The sequence below is a fragment of the Chironomus tepperi genome, unplaced genomic scaffold (assembly GCF_022539635.2).
Source record: "Chironomus tepperi strain 1889 unplaced genomic scaffold, CSIRO-AGI_Ctep_v1 contig_257, whole genome shotgun sequence".
Taxonomy (NCBI): Eukaryota; Metazoa; Arthropoda; class Insecta; order Diptera; family Chironomidae; genus Chironomus; species Chironomus tepperi.
The window spans coordinates 337,844-356,545 of record NW_027226379.1 but is presented as its reverse complement, the minus strand read 5'-3'; the positions used below and the strand labels follow the sequence as shown (position 1 = coordinate 356,545).

The following is an 18,702-nucleotide window of genomic DNA, read 5'->3' as shown; positions in this document are numbered from 1 at the left end:
TCATGTAAATAAATAAGCTGAACTTTTGATGTTGCATCATTATTTCATCTTGTCTTTCCATTTAATGTTTTGATCTTTGAAACATGAAAGGGAAATTTTTGTTTGGATTTAAATATTGAGAAGCTTTTAAGCTTCAACTTTTGTGTAGGATGGATGGCAATGTCTGTTGAATGATGTCTCATGATTTATCATTTTGTTGGTAAAATACGAAATATTGAGAACAAGCTTATGAAGCTGTAAATGTCAACAGAAATTAGCTGAAGATTCATTGACAATACTTAATTTGCTGATTGTTTTTCAACTCTGTACAATTACATGACCTAGGTTATTGTGTCATGATACACAAACTTAATAACACTGACAAAGTTGATGAAATACGTTAAATTAGCTTTTTAAATGATTTTTGTCGCGTCATTTTTGATTGATCACTAGAAAATTTGTTTTCTTATATTTAGGCTCAATTAAAACCAAATCTATTGTTTAACCATCTAATCTAACACAAAAACATAGCAAGAATCATTCAGAAACTCAAATTAGTGGCAGTTGATGAAATTGCGAAAAAGAAAAATCGATCAAACTTTTTTTTGTTTACAAAATTTTGGCGGTAAATTCTTTGAATCCTATCTAACTTTCAAACATTAAGTGTTGTTTCTAACAAAATAACCTTCTATAGCTTCAAAACAAAAAATATTTTTGTTGAACAACAAACCCAAGAAAACTCAAACAAAAAACTTTTTGTTCCGAAAATAGATCCAAAAATCAGAAAATTTTCGTCTAGAACCTCAATTACCACTTGCTCATAATTAATTTACAAGATACGAAATATAAAAGAAGCTTTTTAGGTTATAAATAGAATAGAATAGATCATGACTACAGACATTTAACCATCCTCAACTCATCAACACTTACTTTTTTTTACAACTTTGAGAGATGAGAAAAATTGAAAAAAAAGTTTTTCAATTAGCATTTTCTTCTCTATTGAATAAGATGAAAAATTGAAAAGTCAATATACTTAAGGAAAACTTTTATAACTTTTGAGTCCCATTAAGGACTTTTTTTTAAAAATAGGGAAAATTTTGTATTTTTTCCCCGTCCATTCAGAATAAAAAACTAAAAATTCGAATAAATTTGCATTTAAGAGCCAAAAAAGTCGAACAGAATACATTATCGATTGCCAGCATTATAAACAATAAGTCAAAAAGGTCTAGAAACATACAAAAGAAGAAGAAAAAAAGGAGGGAAGAGATTATGAAATATTCATCAGCTTTTTTGTTCGTTCCTATTGATTATTTGATTGAAAAACGAAAATCAAATGAGAAACTGTATAAAATTCAATAATAATGAGCACAAAAAAAAAGATTCAGTACTTTTTCTAGATTTCTCCAAAAAAAATAAGGAAATTCGACCCTTCTAATGGTTATGAATGCTTTGTAATGAAAGGAAAAGGGATCGCTTGAAATTAGAGTAATTTAAAGCTTAATAGCATTAAACGGAATCGAAATAATTGAGTTCCTTTATTATGATAATGATGTTAATTTACATTTCAATAGAATGTATTGTTGATATGAATGAAGCAACAAATTCTACATACGAATAGTTATTAGGATCTAAAATCATACCAATTGATTTTCATTAGCTTGAGCTTAAAATTGAAGGTTATGTTTCCATACTAGTATGTAAATTGTTTTATTAGTGCTTTTAATTCTATTTATTATGATTTAGAGACAGAATTTTGTGTACTAATGAATTAATAGGTCTAAATTATGGTAGCTTATATGATTATTTTTGTAATTTTACTTTAAATGTGCTTATTTATTATTAAGTTTGATTTAGCAGCTTTCAAGCATATTAAATTATTCACAATGTTGTTTATTCTTCGGAGTTCTAAACTAGATTGAATTTTTGAATGAAAAGGGGGTTCCAATTAGTACAATAAATATTGTTCAAATCTCAAATGAGCGTTATGACAATTTTCTTCCAGTTTTAGAAATTAAGATAATTTTTTTAGAAAAATAAGGTCCAATTCATCATTTAAAGCATCCTTATCATTTTATAAACAATCCCAGTTATAGTTTTGTGGTCAAACACAATTCCTTAATCTAGAATATTCAAAATATTCTGTTAAAATTCACTTTCCACAGCAAATAGCTTTCCTATATTTATTCCCACTCTCTTGCGTCAATCCATCATTTTTAATTAATTATTTTAAAACACTTTTCTATGTTTTACTAAATATCGTGCATAACGACTTTTTTTAGGTGTGCCATTTCACATCAATTTTTATTCTTTTTTATTTCTGCATAAAAAGCTTTTTTATATCGAATTGATTACAATAATTTTACGCTATCGTGCAACTTCAGCAGTATGTTTTATTATTTAAGCGAAACTAAAGAGCTCTTAGCGTTAATAGAACAAAAAATGCATTTACATTTTATTGAGTACAAAATATGCTGTGTCGTGCAATCAATGAAATTGCTATGACGTGATGAATATCATAAATTATTAATTAAAAATTTTATAATTGGTGGTAAATTTCTAGTTTTGGTATTGTGACGTAAATTCGAGAATTTTTAGACATTTTTGTATTTTTGTTTGAATTAGTGATGAACATGAGCTACACAGTATGGGAAGTTAGAAAGTGCTACGTAGTTGTGTTGATGGATAAAAATAAAAATGACGTGAGGGTGTACTGACAATGTTTTGACGGCTGATCATGACCACCATTAACAAAATTTCCTGTTTATTACCACTCGGGATTGGATAAATGACAATTTCAATTTTTTGAAGGATGTTTTGACTTTTTGTAAATATTCAAATTAAAATTACATCAATAATGCCTGTATTGGCTTCAAAAAGCAAGGTTGTAAGATAACAAGTCATGTGTTACTCAAATTATTAGATCCAGTAACAAAATTGCATCAACTCACCCATGCTTCCAGGAAATTTGCAAAAAATCAATTGAATTTGGAGTTTTTATTCACTTTTATCACTGACATGCACATTATTCAATTAAATTAAGTTAAAACTAACAAGAATCAAGTTGTATTTACTATAAAATCATTTCAAATTCACACAAAATCAAAATAAACACACTTCAGCTTTCAAAAGCACACTTCGTTACATAAAATATTCAAATTTTCCCGCACAAACGAAACAAATTTTTTCGATGAGATTCATTCGATGAAATGAAGGGAAATCGCAAAAGAAATTGAAAAAATTAAAAATTATTAAAAAATTGTCTTAAAAAGTTCTCAGAATTTATCAGTTACCAGAAAAATTGTGCTGTCTATTATTGTAATTAAGTTTCTGTTGAATTGAAATCTTGTGAAGTTTTATAGCAATTCTATGGCTGCATTTTATGGACGAAATCATGTCAAATTTTCGAGTAAAATTCATGCTATTTTCTTTGATATGGATAATACTCTAATCCAGACAAGAAAGGCTGATGTAAAGGCTGTCAACAAGGTAATAAAGCAATTTAGATTCATTTTATAGCTGATAACAGCTTGTTTCATTGGTTTTTGGGACATAAAGAACAGTTTTGAATTTAATCTTATTGATGTCATTTGGATGATTTTATGACTGACAAAACATTATCAGCTGTGTTAATTGCGATTAAAATAAACATTGTTGATAGTGTAACGTGATGATTAACGTGATAAAAGGAGTTAATCAAAGTTTTATAAATTTTGTAAAAAGTACAATTTATGCAATGCAATTTCGATCAAATTTCGATGAATTGAAAAGGAAGTAAGGAATACATCATTGTCTTGTGTTTATTATTGAAAGAAGCACATGTCCTACTACGTATTATAATTTATTTGCGCATTACTTAAGTTTTAAGAATTTTTGGCTTTTAACGGTTTTATGGAATTCAAATTTCGTCTATGAAAAAATTGGTCAAATCCAATGTCGCTCATGTGTCATTTATAATTAGGTTTTAAGCATTTTATACTTTAACTAACCAAAATATGTGTTAAATATAGATAATAAATGATCTAAATCAAATTAAATGCATCATTATTAATCTTAAAAGGAATAAAATCACAAAAATAATGTTTGGACAGACAGACACAAAAACCATTTCCAACGGTTATATTTAAATCAGTGCTAATATCATCGGGAAAACATAAACACGCGATTTAGTAAAATAAAAATAAAGAAAAATCAGTGAAAAAGCCACAAAACAAAGAGCAAAGGTCGATCATATCATAGTCTATTTACGGAAAATCGAACGAATGCAGCAAATCACACGTGTGGAAATGTAAAAAAATCAAAGAAAATATTTTTTTGGCAATTTGAATGTAAATAGACGCTTGAATTAGATTAAAAACGATCATAATTAAACAGAAAGTAAGCATTAATATAGAAGAAAGAATGAATACAAAATGAAAAACATATTTTAGACAAGAAAAGATTTAAAAAAGACAACGTCGACGATTGTAAACGAATATAATCTTCAACATCATCTCTCCAGAATTAGAATCGGAATTGGGAATCGTCGTTTTTTTGAGTACTTTACACAAATATTATCTTCTCTTGTATTTGCGTCTCATTAAATAAATAATTTATCCCGTGAGTATCCGATCATCACACGAATGATATTCTTTTTTTGAGTAAACTTACAGAAAAACAGCAAAAATGAGTCTTTAAAGTGCTTTAACCTTACGAAAAAGCCGGTTGTCTATCCATAAATTTAACTAATAGCCAGGGAAGTTTGATAAAAATCACATCCAGTAAAGACACTTTTAATTTGATAATTTAATATCAAAAATAATCTAATTTAACACTTTTTCTGTGGGTTTTTTCTCTCAAAAAAAGACTCAATTTCATTTGTGTGTAAGTTCTTAACCATCCATCCATACGAGAGAAATTTTTACTAGAAAAAAAAAGAACGAGAAGTAAGAAAATATCTAAAAATAAAATTATTTTCGTGTCCGCACCAAAGGGAAGCATATTCATCAAATACGCGAGAAATTGAACACTCGGATCTTAGTTTTTTGTGAGCTGCCGGAAAATTTTGAACGATATTCACAAGACAGTCGAGAAGGAAATAATTAAAGGAATTAATTTAAAATGGCTGATAAGGTATCTGAACCAATAAAGCAATGTGCAGCGATTCTTAAATCAGCAAAAAGTGACACGGAAAAATTTGCTGCATTATTTATGGTGACAAAATTGGTGAAATCCAAGGACTGTACGAAAGCAGGAAAACGTGTTCTATTTGAGGCAATTGGATTTGATTTCCTAAAGAAATTATTAACCAGCAATGAAGTACCCGACGATTGTCCAGCATTAGTCTACAAAAGTGTCGCCTTATCAATTTTAACATGTTTCTGTCAAGACGAAGAATTAGCAACACATCCAGACATGATATCAAATATACCAACATTTCTCGAAATTGTTCAAACAGCCGACGACAGTGATAGCTTAATTGTTGTTAGTGAAGCATACAGCTGTCTCCAAAGTATCGCTATGTACGAAGTTGGACGTAAAGGATTATTAAATGTTGCTGGATTAACAAAATGGTCTGAAATCTATTTACAACAAAGTTTCCAGACAGACGAAGCTTTAAATATCTTGGTGACACTTGCAAATCATTTTGGAGCATCTGCATGGGATACTGATCCAAAATCATTTCATGACTTAATGCAACGTCTCTCATTGGACTTTCAGTCGGACACGAGTGAGAGAAAATTTGAATTATGCGATATATTAACGTCATTAATATTTAGCTGTCGTCATGATCTAATTCGTCGAAGTTCTGAGGGTGAAATGTGGCCGGAGACATTGTATAAAGGCATTTGTGACATCCTTAAGAGTCGTATTACAAAAAATCAACGTGATCCAGCATTAAAGCTTACAGCACAAATAATTGAATTGTTGGGTATTGAATGGACATTAATGGATACAGAAGATCCAAAAAAATTCTTTTTATTATTACTTCAATTGGCAGCCATTGAAGTGAGAATGCAAATGGATAGTAAAAGTTTTATGCAATGTGTTAATAATGCTGACTTAATTACCTCATGTTTCTTAATATTAGAACAATCATTGACATTTATGGCAACAGATCAACTTGATTTTGAACAAAAAGAGAAACAACAAACGTATACAGCACTTAAAGGTGCATTTAATGCTATACTTGGTGTATTAACAAAATTATTCAACGATAAAATCTGCGATAATCTTGATGGTAAGAATAAAATATTTGGATGTGCAATGATACGTGTATTGAGTGCATGGCTTGCACAAGAAACATCAGCAATGCGTACACAAGTCTATAAAATCTTACCACATGTATTGAAGCTGTCAAATAAAACATTTTATGATAATCGTCAATATCATTTGGATAATAAAAGTGTAAATCCAGACGAGCTTGATGCACCGATTGATGTATTGCGTGTCTTTTTGCCAGCATTATGTCATTTAGTCGTTGAGGATGAAGGCAGAAAGATATTTTTAAAGGCAAAGGAAGAAGATGTCCTTTTTGACTTTATATCATTTCATTGGACAATTGCGCATTATAAACGTCCACCAATTCCACGTGCTGAACGTTTAAAGCGTATGAATGAACCCGATCCGGAATTATCACCACAGCAGCTTGAAGCTATGAAAGATTCACGTACAGCTATTGTTAGTGCTTGTAATATTCTTATGAATGTTACCGTATTGGAAGCAAAATTCGTTGAAGATAGTGAAACATTCAATAATCTATTGAAATTTATCTTTAATAATCTACCGGAATTTAAGGATACGCCTGAAAATTTGGTAACACTTGGACATCTATCTGTGTTGGGATTATTGCTATTGAAACAGCAATCAAAGAAAGTAAAGAAAAATGATTTTTCAATATGTCGTTATATTCAGATTACGATAAGATTCTTATGGGACGCCTACACATTAGATGAATCAAATGATCCGGAGGCGCTTGTTGTATCGATTACGTATAAAGAATATTGGAATGAAATTGCTGAATTGTGGTTCCTTGGCATGCAAACATTGAGTGGAATTATTCAACAAATACCTTGGATATCTGTAAGTATTATTACAGCACTTAAAGCATTTTTGGATTAGTGCCATTTTTAACGGTCATTTTGAATTTGAATTCATTTTTCGAATTTTTCGGAAATGAGCAAATTTGAATTTAAATTGACCGTTAATTTTTGAATCTAAATTGACCGTTAATTCAAAAATTGGCACTTGAATGTTTACATACATTGTAATCACCATCCTTAATATGCAGGAATTCGCTATCGAGTCTGGATGGTGCGAGGGAATCATGGATACACTCAAAAAAGTCAGAATTGGAACATTACAGCCAAATGTTAAGTCAGCTTATGAAGATTTCCTGACACAACTCATCGATGCAAATCCTGACGTTGCTGGCGTACTGAAAAAAGCTGATGCACTGAGAGTTTGCAGAAATCATCGACTTATGGATTTGGGAAAGAAATTATTTGGAGATTAAAAGTCTTTTTTAATATTTTTTTTTTATTTAAAACTTTCATGTTTACTAAAAAATATTTTAACAGATTTGCATTTTCATATGTCTTCTTCCTCAACATCAGTTTTTTGTTTATTATCGGTACATAACATTGAGATTTTATATCCTAACAGAGAAATTATGTATAAAAAAAGAAAAAAATTCAATTCGGATTACGTCATGCAGTAAATAAAAATTGAGAAGATGGCTTCTCACATGAATTTACATGCTTCTTTTACGATTATGCATCACTAAATGTGAAAATTGAAAGTGTTTTTCTTTTTTTTTTCTCGCCTGTTTTCATTCTTTTTTACACTCACATAAACATGCTACATGTAAATCGTTTAAAACCTTTATATACATTTATGAGAAAAAAAAAATTAAAGATGGATGTTGTTATATACTTTAATACACTTTTTTTTTTGTTGTTGCTTCTAAAACAAGCACATGTTTCATCATGATTCAGGAACGTCACATTGAAAAAAGAACGGAGAGCGATTTTCATTTATAAATAAACAGGAAGAGTGTCTGCATTCGTCATATTGTGTAGAGTCACTTCTTTTGCGTTTTTGAATATTTATTCTCTCATAGATAGAAACGTAATTTTGCTATTTTTAGTGCATTTTTTTTCTTTGTGGAAACACAAAAAAAATGCATACATGAATGTTTGCCTTGACTAGTGGTCAAGTGATTCATGTGAATTGCAAAGTTCAAGTTGTTTTTGGCGTGGAAATTAATTTTTCTCGCTTTGGTGATTTTTAACGGTTGGATACTTTTTGAAATTATATCATCTTGAAAGGGCGTGGGAGTGTGAAGATTCTTGAATTGAAGCCAGTAAATGATGCAAAATTCAATGAGATTTGTTAAATATTTTCCGCTTAATGATGCGAAAGTTTTTGAAAATTTTCCTCGTCAAAAGAAAATGTTCCATGCTCATCGCATCTAAATCGAAATTCATTTAATATAAAATCAAAAATTAAATTTTAGTATCCTGTAGCTAGGTCTCTTAAAATTGAAATGTAACTCATGAAAAACAGAAAATAAAAATATAACAAAAAAGATGCGAAAATTCGAAAAATGATGCAAAATATTGAAAATTTTCGTTAATTGATTCAAATTAATGACAATTTTCCGTTAAATTTCGCATCATTTCAAACAATAATCGTAGAATGATGCAAAAGAATATACAATATTTCAAAGCTTTTTGAAAAAACTTCCGTTAGATGATGCGAAATTCAAAAACTTTTTTTTTTACTTTTTATAAAAATTTATGTTAATTGATGCGAGTTTAAAATCTCTAAACTGAAATTCAAATTTTTAAAATGCGTTACATTTTCAAATATAAATTTTAACTTTAATTGGACTACCAAAATTATAATTTAATATTAAATATCGTTTGATTACACTTTAAGTGAATAAATTAATTTAAATACGTAATAATACTTAATTTTGCTCAAAATAATTTAATTAATTTAACTAAATTTCTTTATTAAAATTCATTAATTGTGTATAAATTAAAATTTTCAAAATAAACAAAAGATAATAAAAGCTGACAAACACCAAAATAAATCCCATTTTATCCCGAAAATTAATTTATAGTCATTCAATAAATAAGAGGATCTGTAAAAAATGATAAAAGCGTTTTAAATTCACTAAAAATTTCCATAATTCAACAAAAAAACAAAAATTCTGTCAACACGCGCAAAAATACTGTACAATTGCTAGTCTGTTTGTGTCGAAATTGCATTTAAAAAATTTGTATGAATCAAGCTTTACACAATTCCTCCCCCACATCATCACGTTCGCGTATATTTCGATTTTGAAATAAATTAGTGTATAATTTAATGAAGCGATTCGCTCTTTTTTCCATCAACAGTAAAATGTATGTGGAAATGGGATTGCATTTTGTAATGGAAATTTTTGAATGGATTTGGGATTTTCTAGTCATCAGATATATTGATTTTGTTTTAGATGTGGGTTTTTTTTGGTAATAATGCAATTGCTAAGTGATGAATGAGATGGAAGAGATGATTGAAGGGAATTTACGTGGCTGTGCTTTTGGAAATCTATTGTTATTTCTAGTGATGTAGCTATGATTTACTTACTTACTTCGCTGGCTGTACAGATCAGGTGCGATCCAAGCCTCCCTCAGTCAGCGCCTGAACCAACGAAGCTGGTTACCGCTAGCCAATTACGACAATTTACACAGCTAAAGCTAAAGATCTTCAACTCAAACATCAATTCAGTGTTACTTTATGGCTGTGAGAGTCACACGGTGGCCTGAAGTCAGAGTCACAAGGTGGCCTGAAGTCAGAGTCACATGGTGGCCTGCAGTCAGAGTCACATGGTGGCCTGCAGTCAGAGTCACACGGTGGCCTGAAGTCAGAGTCACACGGTGGCCTGAAGCCAGAATTACAGTGACTGAACAATTCTGCTCGACTTTAAATTTGATTCCATTAATTCCTATCGTCCGTAAATCAACAGTTGCCTTCTCTTGATTCAATCAAAATTCCTCCATCGTCTCAACATCTCACATAACATAATTTCCGCATAACTGTAACTCAATCATCATGTGAGGAATTATAAATACCTTCTTTTTTCATTAACTCGATTTAAATTATTCAAAAAAAAAGGGATTCAGTCATAATACCATCAATAAGATTAAATTCACCTGACAATAAACCCTTTTTAATGATTAAAAAAAATTTAAATTCATGCAAACAAAAAAATATTTCAGACATGAATAATAATTAGTGCTGCTTGCTAATAAATTTCATTTTTCTCTCTCATTTTCATTATTGTGCTTGATTCTGCAAAAATTAACCATACGAATATTCCCGCATGTGCATAACGGGTTGAATACAGATTGCAGAGCTTTTACAAGGCTATAGCATCCAAAAGGACGAAGCTGATTGTTGTGCTGAAAATTTTTTAAAAGCATTCAGAAAATGTCCAGATAATCCATCAATGTCACTCGATCAATGGCGTTCTGAGCTATGGAAAAATGCATTACCAACAAAATATCAACATTTGGCTTATGAAATCTATGAACAATGGTTATCATATCGCTATCATTTTCTTCAACTACCAACTGAACTCGTACAGATGTTACGTCAATTACGTAAAAATTATCTGCTTGCGATCATATCAAATGGACCGAGTAATGCACAATGGGAGAAAATACACAAGTTGGGTTTGAATATGGGAAAAAATTCACTGTTCGATTTCATTTTAATATCAGGCGATTGTGAGTGGGAAAAGCCAGATGCAAGAATATTTAATGCTGCATGCAATTATCTTGGTGTTCAACCTCAAAATTGCATTATGATTGGAGATAAATTAGATACAGATATAAAGGTAAAAATATATTTAAATTATATGATGTGATATTATTGTTGATTTTAAGGACTTCCTCATCTCTTTTTTGAGCTTTCATGTCTTGCATTATAATTTATTTTTTTATTATATATCCCAAATCAAATTAAAACTTTTAATTCGTGCTTTTGTTGATATAACAATTGTTATCTCACTTTCATTATTTACAAAAAAAAATCCTGTAGATGTTTAAAAAGTTTTATTTGATTTTGTTCTCTCCCATTTACTTTTTTTCATATTCTTTTTTTTTGTCTCGCTCGCACTCGAGTGCATTTAATTCATGTATACACATAATTTTCCATGTGTGGTGTATTCAATGAAAAATTTTTTTTATATAAAACAAGGATGAAACGTTAGTTGTGTGGTCGTGGTTGTTTGTTGAAAGTTTGGAATGAGCGCAGTTTTATTCTGTGGCTAAATTTTGCAATAAAATCAAGATTTAGACGTTAAATATTTATAGATCTAGAAATTAATGTCATAACGTTCATATGAGATTTGAATGGTATATAGTTAAATGCCCCTTTTCGAACGATATTTTTTTTGAACTCCTAAGAATAAACATGATTGGGAATAATTAAACTTCTAAAAAGCAATGTTAAAACGGCCATTTGAGATTTGAATAATATTTATTGTACATAGTTTAACATCCCTTTTCGAACAATATTTTGTTTGTAAACTCCGAAGAATAAACATCAATGATTAATCACAAGTCAAACTTTTAAAAAACAATTTTAAAACGTTCATTTGAGATTTGAATAATATTTATTGTACATAGTTGAATACCCCTTGAACTAAAGTTCAATCTGTTTTTAAACTCCGAAGAATAAACATCATTGTTAATAATTTAATATATTTCGTTGAAATCTAGTAGAAAGACTGACTAAGATTTAAACTAAATCTTCCGTTTTAAGCATGTATCTGTGTAATGACTTGAATCAGAGACTGTCAGTTAGATTAACAGCTAGATAACAACACTTTCCTTACTGTACAATGTACAATGAGTATATACACCTAAATTATCGTGCTCATGAATAAACTCAATTATTATATGAACTCACTATCGAGAGTATGCTCCATGTCTTTTCGAACTGAATTCAGTCCAGTCACTAGCTCCTTATTCCACAACAAACAACTAATTTTTCAAACATTATACTCAAAAATCCATAAATCAATGTTTCCATTTCCCAAAAGGATTAAAACGCGTCACATAAACTGAAAGCTCTCCCTCATTCCATTGAAAAATGAAATGTTTGTCAAGAGCTTTCATCATCAATTTTTCATTCTCTTAAATACACAACATGAAGGAGTAGTTTTTAATGAATAACAGTCATTAAATTTAATTGTTTTGATTGTTAGTCAAACACTTGAAACAATTAAAAAAAATGAGAATGAAGAAGCTTTGCATGAATTTAAAATTTAATATAAACTTTTAATATAAATTGCACAGTAAAAATTGTTTCTGCAATTTCATTTATTTGTATTCTTCATGCGACAAGTGTCAATGAATTAAATGTACTCGAAGAATGTGAGGAATTTGTTAACCGTGTGTGAGCTTGCGAGTTGTTAAATATTTACAAATGTCATTATTATGCATTGTTGATGATGCAATTTATTATATTTTTCGCGGCGTATTCTCATTGAAATGTACCTGATTTAACAACTTGTAAGGTTTCACTTTGTGCTTTTGGAGATTGAAGCTTGTTTTTGAGAAGGGTTGGGCTTTTTATCTGGGAATAGGTTTTAAGAGTCAGGGATTAGGTTTTAGAGGAATTTAAAGTGAATATCTGTGATAGTAATATTAAGTTTTTCGAATTAAGTCATTAAAATTTCTCTAATCGACCTGAACATCTGGGTCTGAAATGGACAATTGTTCAAATTTCTAGAACAAATCTAGCTTTTTATGGGTTAGAGGTTTGGATTAGATTGCACTTAAGTAGAATTTTGGACGAATTAGTGGTCCTGTCTAGAATGAAGAAACTACGACATTGTCTAGCCAAATTTTAAACAATATTTCATCAGTTTTTGAGTTTAAGATTAGCTCTTTAGTAAAGTCGTAGGTTTGAATCTCATTAGACATGATAAGGCAAAGATTTTTTTGGCATTTCTTATTTACTGATATCCATTCAGTTTTTGAACCCAATTTTAAGAGTCAATTCAATATTGTCCACTTTAATGTCTTCAATTCACACCATAACCTCAAATATAAAGTCACAAAACTCTCAAAACTAAGCTTCAAATCTCCAAATTTTAAAGCTCAAATAATTCATCCTTATAAATTTCATCAGAAATTTCCCCAAAAACGATGTCCATACTTTAATCAAAGGCTGTAATATTACAGACAATAAAAAATATGCAAAATCCAAAATAAGGTAGCATAAATCATGGTGGGTATTATTGAATAAATTAAAATTTAATCAAAATCATTATTTTATTATTTATTTATCAATCCTACATCATTAAAATCCTTTCTATCCCCATAACATTATTGAATTTAGATTAAAATAATTTATATGAATATTAATACTAGAATTAAGCTCATAGTATGTAAGAATACCAAGACAATTTACCAAATTATTCATTAAGCACAAAAAAATTTTATAATAAAATTCATAAATTAATCGAAAAAATTTTCTTCCTTCTTCAAAATAAAAAAAATCGTTGATTTTTTTTAAAAAATAATTCCTTTAAACAATTTTGTATTGTTTAATGTGACGAATGTGAAAATAAAAAAATTTAAAAAAATTTAAAAAATTGAAAAATCTGAAAAAAGGGAGCAATTGAAGCTGGTTTATTTGCGAGCGTGTGGATTCCATTGAATTTTCCAGCACCAGTTGATCAAAAGGACAACAATATAATGGCTGATATTACAATTAGTAATATATATGAACTAAAGTCATTATTAATTGTTGACGACCAACCTACAACATCGATGCAAGGTCAATCAACTAACGGAAATATGAGATCTTTAAAGTTAAAAGCATCACGTGCTAATGGCACTTGTAATGGTCCATTAACTTCATCATCAATGTCATCGTCAGCTATGCACTTAAGCTCCGGATGTTTTTCAACGTCTAAAAACAAAACAGCAGCTGCACCATACTCAAAGCGTTTTCTATCACCGCCTGATTTGGAAAATGACGCCTCAAATGCATCTGACGGATCCTGATTTGTCAGCACAGTCAAGAGAATCATCTCGAAGAATTTACAATTTGTAATTTTTAATGGAATCTTGTGAATCAACACAACACAAAAATAAGAATCAAAACTTTTAAACTTTTTTTTTTGGGGCTATTCTCATCCCCAACACTAAGCACTGTTCTTTTTGCTTTAATTTAGAATTTAATTGAAAATTTTCTTTGACTTTTTTTTTCCTTTTTTCCTTTTTGATGGAAGTAAATGTAAAGGAAATTTTTTTCTTTATTTTAAGGTTTCCTCATTCCTTTTGTTTAGTAATAAGTATCATTGCATTAAGGACAAATAAAAAAAATCTCTTACGTTAAATATTTCTTAGTAACGGAAACTCATTCTGTTGAAATTACGTCCCTGGTGGTGATTTTGGGAGGGATTTTTGGTGAGTGTTGGGGGGGAAAAATTGGTGGATTTGATGGTTAAGTGGACGCTGGAGTGGAATTTGATAGATTTATAGGCTAACTAGATGTTAAACCGTACAATTTCTTAATAATGTGAATGATCCAGAGTTGCAAAACATAGAAAAACCGTACAAATTGGCTATAATTTGTATGATTTTTCTTACAAAACCATACAAATTATCAAGAAATTATGCGTTTTTCTGCCTGAGACATGATGACTTTTTGCAACTCTTGCCTGTTTGTATCTCAGTTTACTGTTACCTTGCTGAATATCAGTTATTGAACAAAAAACAATGCACAAATAGATTAAAATTATAAAAAGTTTCAACAAATTTCAATTTTATAATAAAAAAACAAGAATTTCGGAATTAAACCCGATTGACCACACATTCAAATGATGCTGCTATTACGGCAGCAAAGTTGACAGTATAATTAGTATCAATCACCATTCACTTGGCAATGGTAGTCATTTGGCAGTTACCTAAAAGCCTCATAAATGCTAATGTTAAGTTAAATGCGTTTGATTCTAATTATACTGTCTGTTTAAATGCCTTACGGACAACATATTATCATGTGCCCATTCGGTAAAGCTTCTTTGAAAGTTCTCTTATCCGAAAGAGTCACTCTTTAGAGTAATCGAACCATAGCCTGTGGCTAGGTCTCTTAAAATTGAATTGTAATTTAATGAAATACAGAAATAAAATAAATTGAACCGAGGCATATCCAGTAATTTATCCACAACATCAACAACTCTAAAAATTCCTCACAAAATCATCATCAGGATTTAACCTAAAAGCCATAATAGCATGATGCTATGCTAAGTATAAAAAATGCAAATATTTGTCATAAAAAAATGCTCTCATTGTCGAGAGCATCAAACTTGTTTATGCTTATACATTATACAGATAATTAAATATGATTGATTGACTCATTATATTTAAGCTTTGTTTTTTTTATGGAAATGAAGAAATAAAAAAACAAGAAATGTGAACGATTTGTAGATCAAACTGTAACATAACAACTTGATGAAAAAAAACGTAGATTAGGAACCAAAATTAGATTAGGTAGAGACTTTTTTTATATGATTTTGTTGAATTGCACAATTTTTTTTTTACAAATAAAATTTTTATTTGAGAAATTTATGGTTTTTTTATCATTTTTTTAAAATTTATAGCATAACCCCAATCACTAAATATTTTCGACCTTAAATGCAAATGTGACCGGAAATTTACGATAAAATACTTCATACCGCCCAATGTCATGCACTTGAAAACGAAAAAAATCTGACCTTTTGAGGGACCTTTTTTCTATGAACAAGAATCCTACATAAAAATGTCGAAACATTCCAGACCGATTTTGTAGGATTTCATCTGCAAAAGCAGTTGTCAATTAAAGCTGAACCATAAACTTGTCAAAAAATATATAATCTGATTTAACATTTTATGGCTGATACATATTTAATGAACTTCTGTCGTACTATACATCACAAAAATTATTTAAAACTGAATACCTTTAACTATAAATTGACATGTACAAAAATAATCCTGTATATTCTCAATTAGAAATTTGATATGATTTGTGTTGCGTATGTCACATCCCCATACATTATTAAAAGTCATAGCTATCTTTTATGTGTAACATATGTGACATATCTCTCTATTTTAACACTTTTTTTATTTACGTATCACTAGTTGTGACTATTCGGTTGAGTGTTTTTTGTCTGTCTGTCCATATTAAAAAAGTTTGCCACTTCTCATTCCCACTCAAAAAGCTTTTGGCTGCACTACTTACTCATAAACTGCTTAGAATAAAAAGCAATGCAGAACTCAGATACACTGCTATTTCTGGTGTGGATAAATCAAAAGCACAAAACAGCGACAATGGTCTAGTTGGTTAGAAAATCGAGCAGTTGACTCAAAGATCACAGGTTCGATCCTTGGGTGCTTTTTCTCTATTCTCGTCACCCCAACACGGTCTGTGCATCACAAATTGTGACTAGATTCCAGGAAAAGTCTTACTAGTTGAATTCTGGTGCTTTTTTACTATTCTAGTCATTCCATCTCGGTATTGTGTGGCTACACAAATTGTGGTTAGGTACGTTGCATTGATATACCCTAGGTCATGTTGCATGCAAATTTGGGAGCATGCAAAGCATCCATTGGGACAAAATTAGGGTTGGGCAAATCCGTATAAAATATACGTATATTTGTATTCGTATATATACGTATATGTATTTTTTGTTCGTATACGTATATTTGCCCAACCCTAGACAAAACCGTCATCACGACAAAAGCCATCGTCTTCAAAAAAGCAACAAATATCCAAAAATTAAGTTGTAATAACCTCTGGCTAGGTCTCTTAAAATTGAATTGTTATTCATGAAATACAGAAATAAAATAAAACATTTTATATGAATCAATGATTCAGGGAGTTGACAGGACTTTGAGAGTCCGGACTCCAAAAGTCGGAACTCTAGTGGATTCGACTCCACCTTGAAGTCCTGCCAACTCTGGATTCAAGTTTAGAAAGCACTCAGATAGAGTACACTGAGTAGCTTAAGTTAAGTACCTTCACAAAGCACGACAGGCATGAGAGGAAGTAGAAAAATGCGCTTCCACCCAAGCACATCACATGCCTTTCAAACTTACCATTTTAATATTTCAACTCTTCTTACTTCTTGCTTATATCCATTAATTTCAAATAATATGATAATGATAAATGTATGAAGCATGATATATGATTATTACATATCCCATCTCACTCTCATTCCTTAACATAAGGGCATGTTCCTTTTATGACTGAATTTTTTAGTCACACAGCTATCTAGCATGCTAGCTTAGAAGCTGTTTAACATAAATTTTACATATGACAACGACATGTAATGTCAAGAGTGAAACAAAACAAAAGCAACTAGAGAGTAAAGGCGAAGATTGAGAGGAACAAACAGCACAAAAAAAAATACATGAAAATGTTTTTATCTCATTTCTAAATATTTAATTGGAAACTTCATGAGTTGCTGCTCTGTGAATTTTAAATTATTAAAATGGGTTTGAGCAGTCTACCTACTTCCGCACAACAAATAACGTTTTATGCTTCACGAGATTTAATTTAATTTAATATTTACACAAGTCAGGTATGCTCCATGCACTTGGAAGTCATAAGTGTGCTTTATATTCCTTTTTTTTCATTCAATTAAAAGTACATACACGCTTGTGCTTGTTCATACTTTTTTTTTAATATTTAATAGAGAAAAATTCCGCAGAACTGGAATTCACTTTATTTAATTTTCATTCCTTTCGGGCATTAAATAAGTTAACAAAAAGCTATCAACTCTTTTGTTGAAGTACAATGGGCTTTATTGCTATTTCTTATGAAATTTGGGAAAGTAATTCTGAGAATTTAATGCTTATCAGCAAGCTGAGTAATTTTGAGTAATTTATTTATTATATGAAGCTGTTGAGGAGGGTTTTGAGATGTGGAAAATCATGAACAGATTTGAAGTGCTACTGAGTAAACAGCCCGAATTCGGTTTTGGGAAGTCTAGTAGGAATCTAGGAGTTTTTGCTGATCTGTGCTTTAAAATTGGTTAAAATTTTATATGGATGACTTCGTATATGATTTTGATGGACTTGTAGCTATGATTAAGGACATTGCTGGGCAAACTTTGTAGTGTCACGGCACACCCACTACTTATTTAGGACTAAAACTAGTATTTAGTAGTCAATTTTCTTAAACAAATTTTGACTTTTCTTCAGAAAAATATGAAAAGTTAAAAGAAAGTTCAAATTTTGTGAAATTATTAATATTTGCGAAGAATTTGAAGTCAATTTCGAAAAATTCGAACTTAAAATCGCGGAATTCTGAATTTCTGAATGTTTTAGTAGTTAGCATTTGTACTAAATAGCAAATAATTTAGTACAAATGTTGCTAAAATTGAAAAATTACGAATGATCAATGTTTTTGCCCAACAACTCTGAAGGCGTAACGGTTTTCCTTATTTTGTTCTAAAATTTGAAATAAGGAATTTTTTATTCCTTATTTTAGTACATTTAGTCCGTTAAATTTTTTTAACAAAATATTAAAAATACTTGCTTTCTAAAATAAATCAACTTTCGAGTTATTAAACATTAATAAGAATGGTATTTCAATTGATAAGAGCATAATAACAGCAAAACTAAAGGCATAAATAGTAAAATTAATGCTTAAACCAAATTATCTTTGTTATCGTTGTGTATGTGTTTGCTTGTATTA

The 18,702-nt window shown here is 29.9% G+C and overlaps 3 protein-coding genes across 4 annotated transcripts in view; 2 read left to right on the top strand and 1 right to left on the bottom strand.

Annotated features, from left to right (window-relative positions):
- The window catches only part of LOC139091623 (1-phosphatidylinositol 4,5-bisphosphate phosphodiesterase epsilon-1-like), an 88,871-nt gene extending 85,834 nt beyond the window's left edge, over positions 1-3,037 (bottom strand). The window contains exon 1 of the mRNA XM_070641768.1: positions 2,928-3,037. The gene's annotated coding sequence lies outside the window, so the exon portion shown is untranslated. The remainder of the gene's footprint in view (positions 1-2,927) is intronic.
- A 156-nt stretch (positions 3,038-3,193) lies between these two features.
- Positions 3,194-14,517, top strand: LOC139091631 (N-acylneuraminate-9-phosphatase). Its single transcript, XM_070641780.1, has 3 exons — positions 3,194-3,465; positions 10,352-10,843; positions 13,632-14,517. The coding sequence occupies exons 1-3, from the start codon at positions 3,346-3,348 to the stop codon at positions 14,025-14,027; spliced, it is 1,008 nt and encodes a 335-aa protein (XP_070497881.1). The 5' UTR covers positions 3,194-3,345; the 3' UTR covers positions 14,028-14,517.
- Neurochondrin (neurochondrin) lies at positions 4,428-7,750 on the top strand. 2 transcript variants are annotated; one of them, XM_070641723.1, is made up of 3 exons: positions 4,428-4,575; positions 4,949-7,038; positions 7,247-7,750. In XM_070641723.1, the coding sequence occupies exons 2-3, from the start codon at positions 5,077-5,079 to the stop codon at positions 7,469-7,471; spliced, it is 2,187 nt and encodes a 728-aa protein (XP_070497824.1). In that variant the 5' UTR covers positions 4,428-4,575; positions 4,949-5,076; the 3' UTR covers positions 7,472-7,750. The 2 variants fall into 2 exon arrangements, with proteins under 2 accessions (XP_070497824.1, XP_070497823.1); XM_070641722.1 differs by lacking the exon at positions 4,428-4,575 and having other exon boundaries at positions 4,645-7,038.
- Positions 14,518-18,702: the final 4,185 nt, after the last annotated feature.